At 44.1% G+C, this 20,990-nt stretch overlaps 2 protein-coding genes across 5 annotated transcripts in view; both read left to right on the top strand.

Moving 5' to 3' along the window:
• Window positions 1-2,867: 2,867 nt before the first annotated feature.
• Window positions 2,868-12,318, top strand: cacul1 (CDK2 associated cullin domain 1). Its single transcript, XM_015943849.3, has 8 exons — window positions 2,868-3,318; window positions 3,436-3,562; window positions 6,602-6,704; window positions 6,779-6,874; window positions 6,950-7,052; window positions 11,653-11,742; window positions 11,834-11,972; window positions 12,049-12,318. Exons 1-8 carry the CDS (start codon window positions 3,003-3,005, stop codon window positions 12,086-12,088), a joined length of 1,014 nt encoding a protein of 337 aa, XP_015799335.1. The 5' UTR covers window positions 2,868-3,002; the 3' UTR covers window positions 12,089-12,318.
• Window positions 12,319-19,045: 6,727 nt separating this feature from the next.
• mypn (myopalladin) overlaps window positions 19,046-20,990 on the top strand; it is a 30,994-nt gene continuing 29,049 nt past the window's right edge. For all 4 annotated transcript variants that reach the window (XM_015943854.3, XM_015943853.3, XM_015943852.3 and 1 more), the window contains exon 1: window positions 19,046-19,206. The gene's annotated coding sequence lies outside the window, so the exon portion shown is untranslated. The remainder of the gene's footprint in view (window positions 19,207-20,990) is intronic.

The raw sequence follows: 20,990 nt of genomic DNA, 5'->3' as shown, positions 1-20,990 counted from the left end.
ACTTGGTCGCTTAGGAATCATTACATTTTAAAATCTGAAGATTGAAGAGGTTAACGAGTCTGAGACAGATTTTATTTTTGCGCATGCAAATTTAGTTCTACTCCTTGAGTGAAAAACTGCAGAAAGATGGTTTTATTTCAGACCAAAGAGCTCAACATCTGCATACTTCTGTTTCTGGAAAAAGCTTTTTTTTTTATTCGTCTTAAGTTTTTAAATGTACTTTGTGATCCTCCTGACATCAGGCAGCTACTTTCCTGGTGAAGCCTCATATTTTATATTTGGGTGTGAGACATGCTTGTCAAAGGGTATATGCTTGTTTATATTTGTACAAAGTCGTACTTGAGACGAATATGGAGACCGGCTTTGGTTATGTTTATTTGTAAGGTTGAAATACATATTCACGTTGAAAATAGCACTTTTTCTTCTCCATACGAAGCTTGTTGTGTTGCTTGTGTCTTATTTTTTAAGATAATTAGCTCAGTGCCTATACTGTTGATCGTATGTTAACATTCTAGTTGTGTTGGAAATGTGTATGGAAACGTGCCATTTGCAAGTTTTTTTAAAGAAGTATTCTTATGATAGCAGTGTTCTTTGTTTTGGGTTCTGATTTGGAAAAAATAATTCAAAGTGCCAACATAATTGTAGCAAGAGTCCAATTTGTTTAATTGACTTATCACATATTTCTTATCAAGAAACCCCGTAATACTTCTTTTAGAAAAATTCTACCTGCTAAATTTAAAAAATTTCTTACACCCCCAACGCCTTCATTAGCCACAGGAAAATGATGAGGGTAGAAAAAGTCATTCTCTTTTATGGCACAGGGAAAATTAGGATTCATAACTCCGCCCACTGTGTCTTGTGCCTGCCTATGTATTAATTATGCAGCCAGGAGAGAGTAGAGCAGGGGTCTCATTTATAAAACATTGCATAGAATCCTTACTAAAACCGTACTTAAGCTCAGCAAAAAAAAAAAAAAGTACTTGCGTGACGTCAAGTATGTGACCGTATGGAGTGCGCAGAGCTTCACGCAGTCTGCTTTATAAATCACAAACTTCCTAGAAATGTACTCAAGTCTTTTTGGATCACATCCCACCCTCAACACGCCCACCTTCTGCTATAAATGGTCAATGCAAAGTGCCCTGTGGATCTCATGCATATGCATAAGCCGGCTCATTGCAGCGCTCCACCATTAACGATAGCGACCGCAGATCAAGGAAGCGCAATTTCTCCAAAGCAGAGATTGATGATGTACTTGTGGGTGAGGCGGAAAAATGAAAGGAAGTGCTTTTGCAAAACGAGAAAATCCGCACAGTTGCTGAAGCCAGTGCTGTGAGTTCTTCAGAGAGATCTGTGGCGGACAAAACAATGGTCCCATCTGAAGGTGGAGGCAAAAAATAAATAGATGCTTTGCCACCGCCAGAGTGTGTTTGCCACTGGCGGAGGCGCTGGCACCTCTGATCTCCCACCGCTCAGTGTTAGGATCTCAGGCGTAATCAGACCGGCAAGCGTGCGTGGCATCGTGCCGAAGAAGGAGGGTGACACTGACCATGCAGAGGAGACTGGTAACATTTAAGCCTTTTATTAATGCAGATCAAATGTGTCTGACATTAAAATATAAAACAAAACCAAATCTCGTTTCCCCCCAGTGACTGTGGATGAAGCATCCAACGAGGCATCCCGGGCGGCGACCGCAGATGTGGCTGCAGGGTCAGTCTCACCACCAGTGCGGTAGCAGTTGTTCTGTGTGCGCACAAAGCAGTATAAGTGATAATGCTGGAATTCATAATATTATCCTCAGCGGCAACATCGCAGGTGCTCTCCATGTCCAAAATGTGCGTAAGCCGTCCTTAGTCAACTTAAAGTTGTACACATTTTTCGGCTACGTTTTCTTTTATAAATCCCAAAGTTTGCGTGGAAAGTTGCTTACGCAGTTTCCCGACACCGTTTACTGCGTAAGCAAGCTTGATAAACGAGGCCCCTGGTCTCTGGTAATAACGCCGATCTTTAGCAACTCCTCAACATGGTGCAACACATTTGGGCCTGTGTTATTTGTGGAGAAGATAAAACATCAGTGTGCATTTTTTACCCAAGTAAGGAGCAGCGAAAAGGTCACGTTGACCAATCAGAGGCGATAAAGTTTTTATCTCATGAATATTAATGAGTAAGAATCAGGCACGTGCAGAGGGGGGTGCGGAGGGTGCTTGAGACCCTGCCCCTTTTGTCCGAAGTGCCCAAAGTGCCCTTTTTCCGGTCGTTCGTCAGATTTTACCATACAAATCTGTTATACTGTGATACAAATTGGGCACTAGGACCATGCGGAGGCAGCAGCCTCAAGCTGAAGGCTATTTTCCCTTAGACCCGCCTACAAGCTCACTGATTGGCTCTGCCGCATCATACTAACGTGTGATTGGTTATCCTTGCTGTCGCTCTACCTGTGGTTGTAACATCTCTAGATATAAGTCAGCTTTAAAAACTAAAACTATTATTTATGAACTAACATTAACACTAATGACACTAATTTATATATTTTTATTATGTTGTTTGAGCCCAAGGGTCTCATTATCTGAATTTTCTAACTTATTGGATTGCTCTATAAGTGCCCCTTTTTTTACTTTGAGCACCCGCCCCGTCAAAGGTCTCTGCACGGCCCTGGTAAGAATTACCCCCCAACCCCCAATGTTGATTTTTTAAAATCGTAATATAACATTTTAAGTCAATATATTTTAAATAAAGTTATTAATACGACTTCTAGTTTAAGGTAAAGGCAATTTACGCATGTCATACATCATTCTCAGTGGATTTCTTTCCGCCCAACTCCTGGAACTACATTTCCCAGCGTCCTCCTCGGGGCTCATACGACGTGTCGTGAAAACTCATGAACGTAAAGGAGATGTGCATCATCGAAGACGAACGACAGTGCTGTGTGTGTGTTTATTCCTTTATCGCTGGTCTGAAATGTTTATATAGTTCTCAGACTTTGGTCTAAAGGACCAAATGTGAACATGGAGGCCATGGAGGAAGACAGCTTGGACGTTAAAGACGACCACAATCACAACCACTGTAGGAGCGGTGGCGGCAGTAAAGTCCGACCGTGTTTCAGCAGCCAGTCGTTGGATAGAGCAGCTCCGCTGCCCGCCTGTCCGACGGGGTCTGCCGCAGAACCGTGCGATCGTCGCCGCAAATTGTTGTGGCCCGGTGGTTCCGACGGGGCAAAGTTTCTGGACTCGGATACAGGGAGCGAAAGCAGCGAGTCGGATTGCACGGCCACTCCAGCTAACACCGAGGGGCTGCTGAGCCTCGAATCTACTTCCAAGTTTCGTAAGTTGACAACCCGATCCTGTCCTGCATCGCTCAGCTCGGCCTAGCCCGGCTCTGGGGTTGCTGATCACCCCCTCGCATGTGTAGACCTGAGCGTGCTTTTGTGTTTCCTCTCAGTTTTGAACTCGATGGCTGTAGAAGATTACAGGAAGAACCACTGGCCGAACCTGGAGGAGGCAATAGACCGCCTGCTGATCCAGAACTCCTCAGACCACATCTCAGTCTCCTACGCACAGATATACGGGTAAATCCAGACCCGAGCTGGGGCTTTTTGTGGTGGGATTTCTTTGAGGAAGGGGAATTGTGATGCAAAACGTCTCTACTGCCACTATAAACATTCCAAACGTGAATAAAAAACGTTCATCCATTCACTTTCCGTGTTTGGTTTCGGAAATCGTTTACTTAAAAGAATCCCCTGTTGTGACATCACAATAAGGGAAATTAAAACATAACCCCTTCATCTGTCGTGGGCTGTTTCTCAGGCCTAGTCCACACGTAGCCGGGTTTTTTTTAAAAACGAATATCCGCCCCTCCAAAAACTTGCATCCACACCACCTCGTTTTAAAAACAAACTCTGTCCACACGTACCCGGATAAATACGTTGTTAAGGACATGCCAGACCTGTAGGCGGCAGTACTTCCCCCGTTCTTAACCTCGTCCTTCGTCTGTGGTCTTCCGCAAGGAGCAGTAATCCCGCTTGCAAAAACAAACAAGCAGAAAGCGCTTGGACAACTGATGGATCGGGTAGTGACAGAGCGCAGCTCTGAGGGCTTCCATGATGCCGGCTAGTGTAAACACAGGTCGCACACGTGATGTCAGCATTTTTTGTCGTGGAAAGTGACGTTGCGGACCTTAAAACTCCGGTTTTGTCCGTCCACACGCAGACACCCAAAACGGAGAAAACGCAGATCTTCACTTTGGCCGGAGTTTTTAAAAAGATCCGTTTTCGTGTGAAAAAACTCCGTTTTCGTGTGGATGACAGGCCAAAACGTAGAAAAATATCTACGTTTTGGCAGATCCCCGGCTACGTGTGGACAGGGCCTCAAACCCCAAGAACGCTAGTACATAATTGTGTACTTGTCAGCTATGTTCTTGGCAGGTACAGCAGAAAGTTTGTTCTATTTACTATGGGACGAGGACGGCATTTGGGACCGAACCACACACCTTTTCATCATAAAACGACCTGAAATAAAATTAAAAGTCTAGTTAGACCCTTTAAACGACAAAATAATTTATACTTCATATTTGTGTGATCTTTGGTCTACTTTGATCAAAGTTGATCAAATGTCAGCATTTCCTGCTGTAAAGGAAAAAAATGTGTTTCTTTTTCATCAAAACGAAGCTATTTAAGGCAACGCTGCTTTTATTTTGATAGTGGGTTAGCTAATTTTACAGCTCAAACACAATTAAATACAATAACAGACAACGTTTTATGTGTTTTTCCTATAAAAACACAACAGTTATGAACTTTCTCCTCAACAACTGTCAGATTGTATAACGATTTGCAACATTATGGAATACCCTTACCGGCCCAAGTCAGCAGAAGGATGCAGTGATGCATCCTCGACACAGTGGGCAGAGCAAGAACACACCTGGGAACTTTGAGAGTACTTGCCATGATGTGTACTTAGGATTGGAACAGTACTTGGGCCAGCACCGATGATGTTTCACAAGTAATTGAGTACACGAGTTCAGACAAGTGCATGCATATCTATGAGAAACGGCCATGCTGGAGGAGTAGCAGCTGTACTCCCAGCTCCTCCCGCCCCTCTCTCCATAGCAGCTAATCATTGGGTGGATGCGGTCAGCAACAGCTTATTTAATTTAAAGTGAGAGAACCATGAAACGGCTCCTTTTGGAAGGTACTGAAACTCCAAAATAAAGCTTCTGAAACAACTTTATGTGAGAGGGATTTTGGGCTGAGAACTTCCTGAAAATGTTTAGTATAGGGCCCATTCCCAATACTCGCACTTCCACCCTTCAGTTGTGTGTTCCTGTCCAGGGGTGCGAGTGCGCATGGTGTGCCGATCCTCAAGTGTAGAAGTTGGCCACGTCCCTGCATCAATGCTGACTTGGGCAAATGGTATTACCCACAATCCATTGTTGCATGGGAATTTTGAGACAAAGGCAGAATAATTCCTCAAGTGCCTCTTTTGAAAATCCGTATTTTCAAACCAAAGAAGTTCATTTTAAGACTATTGATGATGTTTTTTCACGCTCTGAATGTTTGAGTAAGAGTTAATGTGGACAGCAATGAATGTAAAGTTTGTCAATCGTTTGTTTGAAACTTGTTAACTCGTTTGCTGCCAGCGTTTCTCACCGTTTTTACTGTTTTTTTAAGAGTCACAGAACGTTGTGCGCTAGCATGACGTCGACGCCAAAACAACCAAAACAAAGCAGGGACTCACCTCTTACATCAGGAAGAATCAGCGAGTTTTGAGCGTTATCCGTTCTTCCATAATCCGTTGTTGAATTGTGATCGGCAGACGCTTTTCCGGTTCGCACCTCACTTTTTTTACAGCAGCGGCCCAAAACGATCTCCTAACACATGGATGTTCTGCTTCCTGATCACGTGACGTGTGACGTATGCAAATTAAGATCGGCTTTAGAGCTGAGGTGTTTGTTCTCACGGTGCGGGGGCTCGTCCGACGCCCACACGGTAAAAAAATGCAAACGACGACTTTTGTCGTCATTGGCAGTGAATAAGTTAATAAAGATTTTCTTTAAAAAATTGCTCGTACAGCGACCGGCATCCAGGAATGCGTCGTGGTTGATGACGCAAAGGTCATCGTCCCGATTATTTGCACATTTGCGTACTGCACACTCGAAGCCCTTACCGCACTCCACAGACGCCCGTAGGGCGCGGTGCGAGTATTGGGATTGGGCCTAGATTAGGTTTGTCCAAGCGACAGCCTTGGGGCCATTTGCGGCCCTCGAAGCGAACAGGTACGTCAAGCATGATGAATTTTGTCTCGAGTAAACTGCCAATGTAGATCGACATTTTCTCACAAATTCATGTTGGGAAATTTCTTATTACCAACTATTTTTGACGTATTTTTAGCAGCACAAATAAAAAGATTTGCCATAAAAATGTGCAGATTTAAAATGACTAGGACTTTGAGGTTTTTTGCACCTGTCTTGAATAGTTTGGACACTCCTGGTACAGATCATAGAACGAAAATAACTTCAACAAAAGGCATAACATGTAATATTTGAAGTTAACACAATAACCTTCAGAATAAATAATCTAACAAACATTTTCTCTTGACTTTTTCCTCCAAAGTTACGTCTACAAGTGTGTCTGCCAGCAGCACTCGGAGCTGCTCTACAGCGATTTGACAAAAAAGATAACGAGTCACTTGCTCGAGGTTTCTAGTCGGCTTCAGGTAAATAAAAAGCAACAAAAATCAAAGTTATCATAGACAGAAGTGAAAACTGATCTTTTCTGATTGAATTACAGGCCAGCTCACCTCATAACCTAATCGAGAACTTCAACGTTGCCCTAACGCAGTACACAGCTTCTCTTGAGTGTATAGTTCCAGTTTTTATATACTTGGTAGGTACTTTTTTATTCAAACTCTTATTCAGTTTTCACTTGCTTCTCATTTTTCCCTTTTCAACACTTTTTTAGAACAAGTTCTACATTGAGTCGAAACTCAACAGGGACCTGAAAGAGGACCTGTTGAAGCTGTTTGCTGACCATGTTGCTGAGAAATATTTAAACACACTGATGCGTGAGTTAATCCCTGCTCCCTGTTTGTTGCACAAACCACAAATTACTTTGCAGTGCTTACATTTTTAATACATGTGACCAAGGCATGGACGTAATTTTCACTTTAGAAGTGGGGGGGACTTGGGGGGGGGGGGGTATCTTTACAGTATGTTCTAATGGGAAACCAGCTTCAACACAAACGGTTGTTTTCTGTTTGGTGCTAGAGCTCAACCAGTGTCAATTTAATATAGCGTAATATTATTTTTGGATGGTAAAAAGTGCAGGGGTCAAAACCTGAATTTGGAAAAAGTGGGGGGACATGTCCCCCCTGTCCCCCCCCCCAAAATTACGTCCATGGACCAAGGCTTTAACTTTACCTGTGTGTGTGTGTAGAGGGTTTTTGCCATCTTGAAGTCTGGGAAATCTTTATACGATGATGGAAAAGGAAAGTCCACCTTTTTTGTCTTTGTGTGTTTGTAGGTATCAGGATATAACTGGTCTGGGGCGTACAGGCGTGTGTTAACACAAGGCCAAAAGGAAAGACAGCTGTGATTATTGTTGCCAGTCAAATTAAGAAAGGCTAAAGGTCATTTTCAAGCAGTGTTGAATTCATCTTTCTGTCACGAGAAAGGTTATTTACAAATATAAAATATTTCAGAGTGGAGGTCCCAGCAAGTCAGACTGTAGTGCTCAGTGCAGAAAAAGAGGTTAGCCGGTTTGAGGACGTCGTGAGTCCAGATGGGTGAGTCCATGAATGTTAACTCCTTCGCTGCCAGCATTTCTCACGTTTTTACAGTTTTTTTTTTACCCCCAAATTCCACTACCTCCGCTCCGCCCCCGCCTTCCGCAGCCGCTCGCTTCAGAACTCAATTTTTACTGGTACCCGCTCTACAACGGCTCCGATGCGGAGACCTGAGGTGCGCAAATGAGCATGTGCAGGATTTTTGAGATCTTGCGATACAGTCCGAGCAATAAACGTGGAAGTTAGATCCAAACACCCGTTGTGTGGGAGAAGCATCGAAATGAACTGTTTAATCTGCCCATCATTTGTGTTGAGAGATCAGCAGTGTTTGGATCAACACAGGGTGACTACTTTGATAGTGGAAATAGGGCTGGGGGTAAACGATTATTTTTAAAACGATTATTCTGACGATTATTTTATCGAATAGTCGACTATTCTAATGACTATTTAGACAATTAATCTAATGATTATTTTTCTATTGCACAGTTAATAAAAACCAAAAAATCTCTAATAAATTCCTCCAAAAAATTGATAAATTGTTACTGTAAGAGAATAACCACTACAGGCCTTCCATTTTGTATAACACTGCTTTTATTGTGTTGCGGTTGGTTATGTTCTGGTGACGTGTAGAACTTGGGAGTGCAGGCTGCTGCCTGAGAGGTGGTAGAAGACGGAGTGTCTCCATGCTGCTTTGTTTTGGTCACTTATGTGCGTGAGGCGAGTGGTCTTACGACCCTTCCTGGGGAGTTTGGCTCGTGTGCAAAAAGGAAGGGACAATAACGGGATTTAAAAGTTAAAATGATGATCAGGTTTATTTACAACAACAAAAATCATAAATCTTTCCATCCACAGGTTGGGAATAATAAAACTAATTCTGCCTGTGGGGAATTAAAACAAAGTACAAAGAAGTAGGGATGTCCCACTGGGCAAAGATTACTGGGTTCTGGACCAAAATAATTATCTCCAAAGGTCCAAACTCTAAACTGGGCGGTTAAACCAAACTCAAGGTGATATTTTAAACTAAACCGAAAACCCACAACACTCTAAATGTAATAAAAGGGAGATCTACGCCACAAAAAAGATGAACTCCAAACCAAAACGTAACAGCTTATCCAAACGCAAGAAGCTGTTAGCGAAAATGCTAACAGTAGCTTTACCAACGTTAAGTTCAAGTTACCAAGTTTAAATAAACCAAAAACACCCAGCAGCAAACAGACCAGCACGGAGGAGAGACTGCTACCACCAAAACAGCTCTCCTCATGTCTGAAAGAAGCTCCTTTATGAAGGGAGAAACGCTCCCGGTGATGTTCTACATCTGCGGTAGAGACGAAGCAGCGCATCTGACCCCGGAAGTTGTTGTCCGTTGCCGAGAGATGAAGGCGGGCAAAACAGGAAAATAATCTAGTAGTGGACGGACGTTGTTCCGGGTCTTCGGTTTTTGGTGGAGATGTTAGTGAAGGCGGAGAAGAGGGCGAACTAGAGGAAAAACATGCAGATTCCTTTTCCATTTACAAACTCCTGCGGATGCAACAAGTGGGCGCGGTGCGTCGACTACCGGATCTGACGTCGACAAATTTTTAGAATCGAGCCGTCGACTTCGTCGAGGCGTCGCTACAGCCCTAAGTGGAAACTGTATTTATGGCTTACTTTTGTGCATTTAAAGTTCAGCCGCCATTGATAGTTGTTAAAAGTTGTTAAACCTGTGCATATGAAACAAAAAATGCTTTTTGTTTATCGATTTATTGTGAAATAACGGAAGCTGTGCTTGCTCCCTTTCCTGTTGGGCGGTTGTGATTCCTGTCCATTGACTGCGGAGGTGCTCCGGCGTCCGGCAAAAATAGGAATCGATTCTATTTTTGCCCGACGCCGGAACAGAGGGCGGCGCCCTGCGCTGCACTGCCGCAGCACGGCCGCAGTAGTGGAATTGCTCTGATTGACTACAACGGGACTGATTTTGCTGCGGAGTTCGTGCCGGAGCGGAGCGGAGGTAGTGGAATTTGGGGGTAAGAGTCACAGAACGTTGCGCGCTAGGATGATGTTGACGCCAAAACAACCAAAACAAAGCGGAGACTCACCTCTCACATCAGGAAGAATCCGCGCGTTTCGAGCGTTTTCCGTTCTTTCGTAATCCGTTGTTGAATTGTGATCAGCAGACGCTTTTCCGGTTCGCGCCTCACTTTTTTTACAACAGCAGCCCAAAACGATCTCCTAACACATGGATGTTCTGCTTCCTGATCACATGACGTATAACGTATGCGGATGAAGATCGGCTTTAGAGCTGACATGTTTGTTCTCACGGTGCGGGGGCTCGTCCGACGCCCACACAGTAGAAAAATGCAAATGACAGCAGTGAATTAGTTAAGTGACAGTGTGACGTAGATCTGTCAGGATTTTCTAATCCTAGAGTTTCACCGTCTGTTTTCTATCAGAAGCTGATGCAGTAGATAGGTGTAGGAGACTATCTTCATGTTCAGCCTGCATGAAAAACTCAGAGTGACCGATCAAAATAATAAGTAAAAATGGTTTCTCAGTGAACTTGGGTCTTTAAAGGTCACAACAGTCTGGTTAATGAAAGACTCCGGTATCATGGTTTAAGTTGGTTCCTGACTGGACCACGGGATTTCTGGATCCGTCTCTCGTGAGCAGACCAAAGTAGACGTGCAACGACGGGCCTAAAATCCCGGTTCCGTACGTTCATTTTCAGCACAGTGACGTAACAAAGTGGGAAAACTTAGTTTTTCCTTTTGTGTAAGCGGGTATAGTGTCAATGACATTTATAAAACTTTACTTGCAGTTAATGTTCTTAGGTAACGTCAAAATGTTTAGAATAAATATAAAAGTGAAATTATTTATAACAGCTTAAGTTCTTTTCGGGAAACTGCAACATCAATACTTTGTCTTTCATCAAGAGAGTGAACTGTTGAAAGCAGGAATGCTGTCTTAAGTCGGGCGTACACTGTGCAACTTTTTCACTTTTTTGAGCCGATTTTCCACTCGTGCGAGAATCCACGAGATCGGGTTGAGTTTTGCGCCGAGCGTCGTGTAGTGTACAGGGGGTTACGAGAGGCGATTAACACCACGTGACCAGCTGCCGATCAGCAATCGTGAGCTCGCGCGGACTTCTGGAGTGTTTAATATTTCGCTCGTCCCTCGTGAGGGTATCGCACTGTTGAAGCGGCGCTGCGAGCAGCTGCGACCCAAAAAGTACCAGAACCGCTCACGGTGCATGCGCAATCCTGCATCAACACCGCTCGCCCGCTATTTCCTAATAACACACGCTGTTCGTTTTTGTTTCTACACGTTTTTTTTACTCACAAAGATTGTCAAGAAAGCGTGTTTGTCGTGTTCATGTCAAATTAAACTGATCACAAAACACAGATTTACTTTCTTTATTTGGTTTTCCTCATCCAACCCCCATAAATCCCTGTGTGTCCTCCTGCAGCACTCCCGAAGGACAACAGGCAAAACAAGACAAAAAAGTCTGACGTGTTGAGTAAAAACTGCTATTTTTAGCATATTTTTAGGGCCGACGTGTTGCTACCAGACGTACAGTGTGAGCGCATGGCTCGTGAGATCTGCCCTGCGAGGAAGTCGTACAGTTTGAGCTGAAGCCGAGTGCTACGAGTGAAAAAGTCACACAGTGTCCGCCCGGCTTGAGACAGCAGCAAGGGCCCAAAGTCCTGACCTGAACCACCGAGAGATGCTTTAGACTCTAAAGGAGCTGAGCAGAAATAAATGTCTGCAAACTTTAAAGAACGAAACGACATCTGGAAGAAAAGTGGAGTAAAACTCCTCCACCGTGATGAGAGGCTGATGAAGTCCAACAAAAAGCATTGTTATCCTTCACGACTGATTCCTTACCTGTGCTTTTCTCTCTCAGCTCTGTTGATCAAAGCTCATTCCATGCCCTTCCAAGTTCAGCCCTCAACCATGGCCAGCGTGGTCAAAGGTCTCTACAGCCTCCGGCCAGGTGACGAATGCCTCCCAAACACGTCGCACAATCGCCAACGTGTCTTATTTAATGTCCCTTTAGTTCACTAATGAGTGGCGGTCCTTTTCAGAGTGGGCTCAGCTCGCTCCAGAGCTCTTCTCCGGCTTCATTCCACAAATCAACCCTCCTACCGTGGAGTCCCGACTTCCGGATTATGCCGATCATGACCGGAAGCTTCAAATGGCGCTCTCCATGACCGGATTTTCTCGGTCAGTTTTGTTGCACACGCCTCTTCACACAGCTGCAGGTTGGAGTCTCTAACATAGATGCTTGTTTTGATTTTAGGGGCGACCAGTCTCGCAAACGGGCCAGTGAAGACTCCTGATGGCGGTCGACTGACCTGCTGCTGAACCGTGCCTCTTCATTACGAGATGTCTCCGTCGCGACTCAAGGCCACAAAACACTGTGAAGAAAAAGGAAAGCGCGATGTTCGTGTGTGCTCCACGGAGAACACACGAACAGAGACCTCCATTATTTATAGGTGCTTTCTTCTGGAATAAGGACCCTCAGCTGGCGGAGATGGACTGAACAGCCTGAAAAGGGGAAGATGGATGATGCTTGTGTGGTTTCTGACCTTTAACCTGGAGTCCTGAGTTGTTTTTGATTGGAGACGCTGCTAATAATACTGAAGTCCACAAACGGCTCAGTATGCTTAACGCAGACGTCTGATAAGAAGAGGGAAACAAAGTCTTTTGGTGTGATTGTTTCCTCCGTGATGCCTTTACTGCTCTGGAACACCAAACTGCATTTCCCAGGTAGACCAAAGAGAATTGCATTTGCTTCAAGCTGAAATCGTTAGTTTTGTGAACCACCCTTTCATCCTTTAGTCCGTTTCCACGGCTCAAGTTTCGCCTTAAAAATTATATCACCTTTCCTTTTATTAAGCCTCAGAATGACAGAAAGTGCCAGAAACTCACTTTTCTTTCGTCTTCTTCTCTTTATTTTGGTCGTTGCGTTAAAAGAAAACGTTTCAAACACCAAGAATAACGTCTTGGACAGGCAGAAGCAGTGCTCATCGTTGACCATTACAAAAATATTTGAAGCTTTTCTTTTGTTCCGCCCTGTCAGTCTTTGCTAGACGAATGAAACTAATGATATGCAAATATTATTTGGGGTGCGGTAGTGCATTAAGTGGAGCTAACATGTACAGCCTGGTGAGAATGTAAATAGTGTTTTCCCCTGCATGGCAGCCTGTGCACACTAGCTTTTATCGCAGGTGCATTTTTTTGCTAAAGACTCATTGGATACAAGCTCTTGCACTGTTTTAAGTGTAATCAAAGCCCAGCCTTTCTTTGTGTTTCTGTTGGAATTACATTTTTTTTTTAATTTGTTTGAAAATGAGCGGTGATGGAATCCAGATCAGACCGATTTAAAGTAAAAATATGTGGATGCTGTCTGAAACATACCTTATATGGATGTAGAAGAAGAGCAAAATGGCTGCAGACACTAAACACTGGATGGACTACGTTACTAATTTTGTATAATGCAACATAACAGTTCTGCTTGAATCAACTGTGAATAAAATCAACTTGATGCAAACCATATTTGTGAAAAACGTTAACGGCCAGGTATGTGTGCTGTCTATTCACATATAAATCATCGTCATGTGCTGGGCAGTCCTAAACGCGTAATGAAAAGTGTTTGAATGTTAAGTGTGAAAACTTCAGCCTATTAGTGCAAATATGAAGCGTGGCCCACAGAAAGAGCTCTGTCGTGGGGCGAAATCTGCGGTTGTCTTTTAAACTGTCTCTGCGTGCTAGGACACAAGGACCAATCAACAATGTGATGAGTTCATCGCTATGGAAATCAGTCAACGGGGCAGTCCGCCGTACACCGTCAAAGAAGAAAAAGCAAGTACATCCTCAAAATGCAGGACTTGAGTACCTCTGTCGGCCCACTTCAAACTAGCTCTTCCTGATCCGCCATCTTTTTCTGTTTTTTTCTCAGTCACAGCTCTGGGGCCCGCTCGGTGTTTCTCCACAAATATAATTCAAGTTCAAGTTTATTTATATAGCGCCAAGTCACGACAAGAGTCGTCTCAAGGCACTTCACATAATAAACATTCAAACACAGGTCAGTTCATTAAGCCAATCAGAAAAAAGTGTCCTATATAAGGAACCCAGCAGGTTGCATCGAGTCACTGACTAGTGTCAGTGACTTTACAGCAATCCTCATACTAAGCAAGCATTTAGCGACAGTGGAGAGGAAAACTCCCTTTTAACAGGAAGAAACCTCCAGAGGATCCTGGCTCAGTATAAGCAGCCATCCTCCACGACTCACTGGGGATGGAGAAGACAGAGCGCACACACACACACACACGCACGCACGCACACACACACACACACACACACACACACACACACCAAGTAGTGTTTCTATGGTTATGTGACGGATGGCCGTTTGTTCTCTGAGTGCTGTGCGCTGCCGGTGCTGCGCTCCTCCTCCCTGCGTTATTATGCCGGCTCTTTAAAAGCCCCGATTGTGTCCAGCTGTGCGACAGCGTTTACCTGGCGTCCTGACAGACAGGTGGGGCAGGGTGTCTGAGCTGTACACTGGGTGCATGGAGGAGTATTTTCATGGGTAAGGGATCCTTTTAATTTTTATACAGTTGTTTGGAAAGGCTGGGGCCTATGCTGCGTGTGCGTGCGTGTGTGTATGTGTGTGTGTAAATGCGCTGTAGGATCAGTGGTGGATGTGCCGATTACCCGTTGTCTGCGAGCCCTTCCCATGAGACATAACAGGTAAGCAGGTGCTGATTAATTGAAAAGGAAGGAAATCGGCAGTTTGATAATTATTTCCTTCCTTTGAACAGAAAGCGCTGGCACTGCTGTTTTTGTTCAGTTGGTTATTTTGTTATGCTTATTTTTCCTTTTATGAAACTCCTAATTGTGAGTCACTTTTAGAAAGGGGGTCTGTGACGACTAGAAGGTTGTCTTTGGAGGGCCGCATACATGAGAGGGATCAGCCGTATTACCGGTTGGTGTGGATAATAGTGCATGTTTTTATTCTTGTTTGCTTGATGATTGCCGTGTGTATTAAGTAAATGCATGTAGCCCTGGTTGTTTTGCCTCCCTCCTCCAGCAGACGGTGTCATTAGTCCCCTCTGGGGTTTTTAACTGTCTTGTTCCCTTTTTTATATAGAAGAACGTGTTTCATAAATAAACTATCAAGTTTGGAGGAAGACATTGTCTCAGCCCATTGTTTGATCTAGCGTGATCACTCTCCATACCTAAAATAAGTCGTGGGGCGCTAGGCTCACAGTTACAATGTGATTTCTTAGTAAATATTCTATTTGGTGAGAGATAAACTTTATTGTATGTATCCTAGTGGATCTATAATTAAACGGGTAAACTAGTAGTAGCACATCCAATGTCAAATGGTAAATGGCCTGTATTTGATATAGTGCCTTCTAGAGTCCTGGGACCCCCCAAGGCGCTTTACAACACAATCACCCATTCACACACACATTCACACACTGGTGGGGATGAGCTACGATGTAGCCACAGCTGCCCTGGGGCGCACTGACAGAGGCGAGGCTGCCGAGCACTGGCGCCACCGGTCCCTCCGACCACCACCAGCAGGCAAGGTGGGTTAAGTGTCTTGCCCAAGGACACAACGACAGCGACAGACTGAGCGGGGCTCGAACCTGCAACCTTCCGATTACGGGGTGAGCACTTAACTCCTGTGCCACCGTCGCCCCAAAGACAGTAAAATGATATTATCAGGAGAGGGAGAATGTTTAAGTGGTTAGCAGCAGTGTTCAAGACGATGGCCCCCTCCATGAGGCCACCACAGCTCAGCAGAACATCGTTGTAGCTTCTTCTGGGGAGAAAAACACTTACAGAGAAAATAAAGCTAACAGCTGAAATAGCAGGAAATAATACAGTTAAAGAGCAGATTGTAGAAGAAAGTTGTCGAGTGTGGAAAGTGGTCAGTGTATCCTCCAGCAGTCTAAGCCTATAGCAGCATAACTACAGAGATAATTCTGGATAATCTAGCCTTTTAGATGGAGGCATGTTGGAGGCAGGGCAAGGGAGAGCCGTCTTTACCGACTGTACACTCCACCTCCCTCTACTGCCCCACTGTAGAGCGCTGTGACTGGCCGGGCCAGTTGTAGACCTGCTAAGGCTACAATAAACCATGGCTAGACCGACCTGCAGATCCAGGTCTTTTGCTACTGTTACGGTTTGTCTTGATTTCCAGCTCTCACCCTGGATTCTCATGTCAGTTCTCTTGTTCGCTCGACCTTCTTCCATCCTAAAATGACACAAGGCAGAAACAATATTGCAATGACTTCATGATGTGTTTAACTAAATCCAGGTTGTTTATGCTGCGCTTTAGCTTACATAACTTTATTTATGATGTGGTTCTCTTGTTGGCTCTTCCTTCTTCCATCTCAGGAACGTTGCTAAGCTGAGTCCCATTCTGTCCCGCTCTGAACTTGAGACAGTTCTCCACACCTTCATCTCCTCACGCTTAGACTACTGCAACTCAGCTCAGTGGCCTAGTGGTAGAGTGTCCGCCCTGAGACTGGGAGATCAGGGTTCGATTCCTGGTCGGGTCATACCAAAGACTTTGAAATAAATGGGACCCAATGCCTCCCTGCTTGGCACTCAGCATTAAGGGGTTGGATTGGGGGGTTAAACCACCAAATGGTTCCCAAGCACGGCTGTGTCTGCAGCTCACCGCTCCCCCAAGGGATGGGTCAGATGCGGAGAACAAATTTCGCACACACATCAGTGTGTGTGACAACTAATGGGACTTTAACTTTTAACTTTAACTTTAACTCTCTCTTCACGTGTCTGAGCAGAACCTCCCTGAACCGTCTACAGGTGGTTCAGAACGCCTGTGCTCGGCTTCTGACCAAGTCCTCCAAACACACCCACATCACCCCGCTTCTCCTCCAGCTTCACTGGCTGCCAGTCAACTTCAGGGTTCATTTCAAGATCCTGGTTCTGGTCTATAGGGCCTTACATGGACAAGCACCATCTTACATTGGTGATCTTCTTAGTCCCTACACCCCCAGCAGGTCCAGCAGGCTGTGGTGGCCATCTTGATTTTGGGTGACTCCAAAAATAAAGTTAAAAGTGGTTAATGAAATGTTTACCTTCAATAACTCTTAAGCATCCTGAACTAGAGCAGAGCAAAGTGTGGTCTGCAGGATTTTTTGACCCTCAACAATGATTTTATGAGATCTGCAAAAACAAGAGAATGGGAGAATTTTGTCCTAACCGCACAGGCAGTTTTACTAATACAGGCTCTTTTATTTTAAATTTGTAGTAAAAAAGCACACCTTAAAGAGCAAGTCACCCCCAAATCAACTTTTTTTTCTGATAAACTATATAAATGTGTGTCTAGTCATGCTGCAGACATGTGCAGTAAATAGTTTAGTACTTTAGTGCATTTTAGTTAAAATTTAAATTTTCTGTCTAAAACTGGCAGTGTTGTGCCGTTGTCAGGTAAAAACTCTGCACTGCAGTTGAATTTAAATCTGCCATCGCTATTGGCTAAGAGGTACCCTAGAATGTTAGCTGGTACCATATGATGTCACAATGTCATTGTGAGCCTGTGTGTGTGTGTATTTGTTAGCGGCTCCGCCCTCTCGGTCTGCTAGGCAACAGCATTTGTTGTATTTTTCAAACTGGAAGTGGGAGTGGAGTAATACTCTGGCAGGGGGTGACTTGCTCTTTAAATAAGTTGAACTAAAAAGCAGACTTGTGATTATACCAGTTATAAAATGTGACTAAACACAACAGGAGTAACTAAAACAAGAGTGATCGACCCAAATCTTGCTGCTGATAATAGACTCAATTTAAGTTTTCGGGAAAAAAACAAATCAGTCCAACTGATCTGGGGGATGGGATGATTTTGTTTTACTTTTAATAGTTTGGATCTCAGAGTTTGTTTTTCTTTCTACAATAATCATGATACTTTGTTCTTTTCAACAAGATTTAAAGAGCAAGTCACACCCAAATCAACATGTTTTGCTGATAAACTAAATAAATGTGTGTTTAATCGTGTAGTAGACACGTGTAGTCAATAATTTGGCACTTTAGTGCATCTTTAGTTAAAATTGAGATAATCTGCCTAAAACAGTGTTGGGCCGTCTTCAGGTAAAAACTCTGCACTGCATTTGAATTTTAATCTGCCATCGCTATTGGCTAAGAGGTACACTATGACATTAGCTGGTACATTATGATGCCACAGGGTCGTTGTGAGTCTTTTGTGTGTGTGTGTATTTGTTAGCGGCTCCGCCCTCTCGGTCTGCCGGGCAACAGCGTTTTTTGCATCTTCCAAACAGGAAGTGGGAGTGGAGTAAGACTCTGGCAGGGGGTGACTTGCCCTTAAAGAGCCCTTAAATAACTTGGGTACTTGTAGAAATATTGGACAAACCTCACCTATATTTTTCTGTGGGGCTTATTTGAAGCCAAACGGCTAGTTCTGATTGCACCATCTTGGCCGTGTCACACATCTTGTCACTCCCAGACAATCCAAAAATGAGCAAAGAGGTGGAGCTGAGGGCAGAACTATGAGGATCTGACATCACCATTGTTCCCAGCTAAAAGCTAACCGAAGCTAATGGACATTTGTGGGTGCTTTTAGCCAGAAAAACGCAGCCGAGCGACTCTAACTTGAAGCATCCATCAACTCATGAGCTGTGGTCTTCCTCAGAGAGCTCCATAAGCAGCCAGGACGACTATAGCCTCGCATGGCAGCCAGGTGAAGCTAGGCAGCCCTGCAGCTCTGCTGCCCCAGCACATGGAAGCAGTGATGGGAACTTGGTCCTATCTGGTGTCGGCCCCTAGAGGATGAGGGTGGAACTGCAATCTTTGTCACTTCTGGGTTGGCTTCAGAAAATTCAGACAAAGGCTGCCCCTTGATACTAACACACCAAACTCTGTCTTAGTTTCTGTGAAACGGACTGGGTCGCATCACTGTTTGTGTTTGTAAATGCTGATTGGCTGTGGCAGCCATCTTGGATAGGATGAACTCCAACAGCTATACCTAATGAGGAGTTTCTGAAAATGTCAAAAGACAACAAACATTGAGAGCTGGGAGATAAAAACAATGTCGTAGCATGGAGCACTACTGGTGTGTAAGGTTCAGTGAGGGTTTGGTACTAAAGGGTCCCTTTACAGCACGATTCCTCTGGCCAATGAGGAAGGACGCCACCCAGGCACATAGGTCAGGCCGACCCAAAATAACCTGCAGCCTCTCTGCTGACAAATGTTGTTACTTTTACTGGTGACGGGTTACCGTAGCTACTCGGCCACACATTCTCCGGAAAACTTCAAGGTAACCGTGTGAGAAAAGCTGGGAGGCCCGAGCAGCTGCCCGTGTGCTGGATTTCTCTGTGGCAGCAGCTGGAAAACTGGAATCCTTCCCCTTTCAGCGCAGGTGGACTCCAGTCCTTCACTGGGGCTGGGTGAGCTTTTTCTGAAGGTAAAACAAAATGTCCTTGTGAATTAATTTTGCAGTTCTGAGTAAGCATCAGATAACCTCATATAGATATTTGTGTATCACTAATGTGTTCAGGTAAAGTATTTGAACCTACTGTGTGTTTTCTCTCTCAGCTCCGTCCTGTTTTCTAATCATAATTCTATTGCTGCATGTTAATGTGACTAATCAAAACTGGGCCCACAGGGTGGGATGCACTGCTTTTTTGTAGGTGTGTGTTGATTTCCTTCATGTAAACCGACCCATCTCTATTATTAGATGTGACGCTGTGGGCTAGGAGCCTCTTAGCAAAGTATTAATGCACACAACAGCTGCTGGACTGTTAGAAGGGCATCAACGGGCCTCTTGATTGGGCAGATTTGAGTGTCAGCAGCATGTGTGCGCTCTGTTTCAAGTCTGTGTTCACTGACTCACTCTGTGCAATGTCTAAACGTCACACAGGTGTCAGTCTGAGGCAAACACGAGGTACAAAAGTGTGCCTGGATCCCATCAGGTCAGGTGTCGGGACATGAACTCGATACCATGTCAAATCCAGACGACTGCTATATTCAGAACAAAGATCATATGTTATTTATTTTTATTTACTCATGAGTTTATTGAAACGTGTCAGTTTTGCAGGATTTATAAATTTATCAGACGTAACCCACTCTTAGTCAGGTGGTTAAAAGGAAAGAAATTCTTCTAAAACTCACTTTGAGGACTGAAATGGTAAAGTCTAAAGCACGCACGAATGTTCACACTTAACGTAGAGTGAAAAAGTATTTGGTCCAAAGCAGATTTCTTTGTTTTGTGAATATTTCATCAGCAAAGAAACTGAGAAAATGTGATTTTGTAGTAATCATTTCATTACCTAAAGGTAAAGTAGTTCATTGCAGAACTGTTTGCATTCAGCCACATTGGAGATTTTCCCAGCAGAAATGGCCTATTTAAGGTCAAGTCAGATGTTCTCAATCAGGATGTTCTGCTAAAGAACAGAATTCATGGTTCCATCAGTTACAGCGGTTTGTCCAGGTCCTGAACCAGCCCCAGACCATCACACCACCACCACCATGTCTGACTGTTGCAATGGTAATGTTGTAGTGTTAGTTTGAAGACATGGAATGATAGCCTAGTGAACTAGACCAAATTCTTGCTTTGCAAAGTTTGTAGATGTTTAAAGGAATACATTACCACCCCACCTTGACTCTTTTCTATAGTTGAATCATGACCTCTGACCTGAAATGTCTTTGTCACTGAGAAACTATGTAACACTTTTCTTAAACTTCTCATTAGCCACTGAAAGGAAATATTCATGTGAGAAAAAAACCTGGTCTCTTCTACATCCCTGAGAAAATTAGTATGCATGGCCCCACCCACCTAGGCTTGGGACCGCCCACGGGAATGCTGTATTAATTTTGCAGCCAGGAAAGAGCAGAGCACATCTCAGCTAGTAGAAGCTAACTGTTATCAGCTCCACAACATGGCAGAACATGTTCAGGTTTTTGTTATTTGTGGAGATAAAGCATCAAGTTGGAATTTTTTACCCCAAAAAATATGTTTTATGGTATTCTGAGTTTTGATAACAAAGGCAGCCGAAAAGTTGCTTTGCTGTCAGCCAATCAGAGGCTAGGTGTTTGTATATCATGAATATTAACGAGTACAATGCTGTTGTTTTCTGCCCTCTGCTCCTCCGACTTCTAACCCACTGAAACAATAGCACCCATTTTTTTCTCACAGAAAACCTCTCACGAGGCATTAACTCATACTACTGTAGAGTCCACAGCTAATTT

This window comes from Nothobranchius furzeri, chromosome 12 (assembly GCF_043380555.1).
Source record: "Nothobranchius furzeri strain GRZ-AD chromosome 12, NfurGRZ-RIMD1, whole genome shotgun sequence".
Taxonomy (NCBI): Eukaryota; Metazoa; Chordata; class Actinopteri; order Cyprinodontiformes; family Nothobranchiidae; genus Nothobranchius; species Nothobranchius furzeri.
Note: the sequence above shows the minus strand (reverse complement) of the source record. Positions and strands in the feature narration are given on the sequence as shown.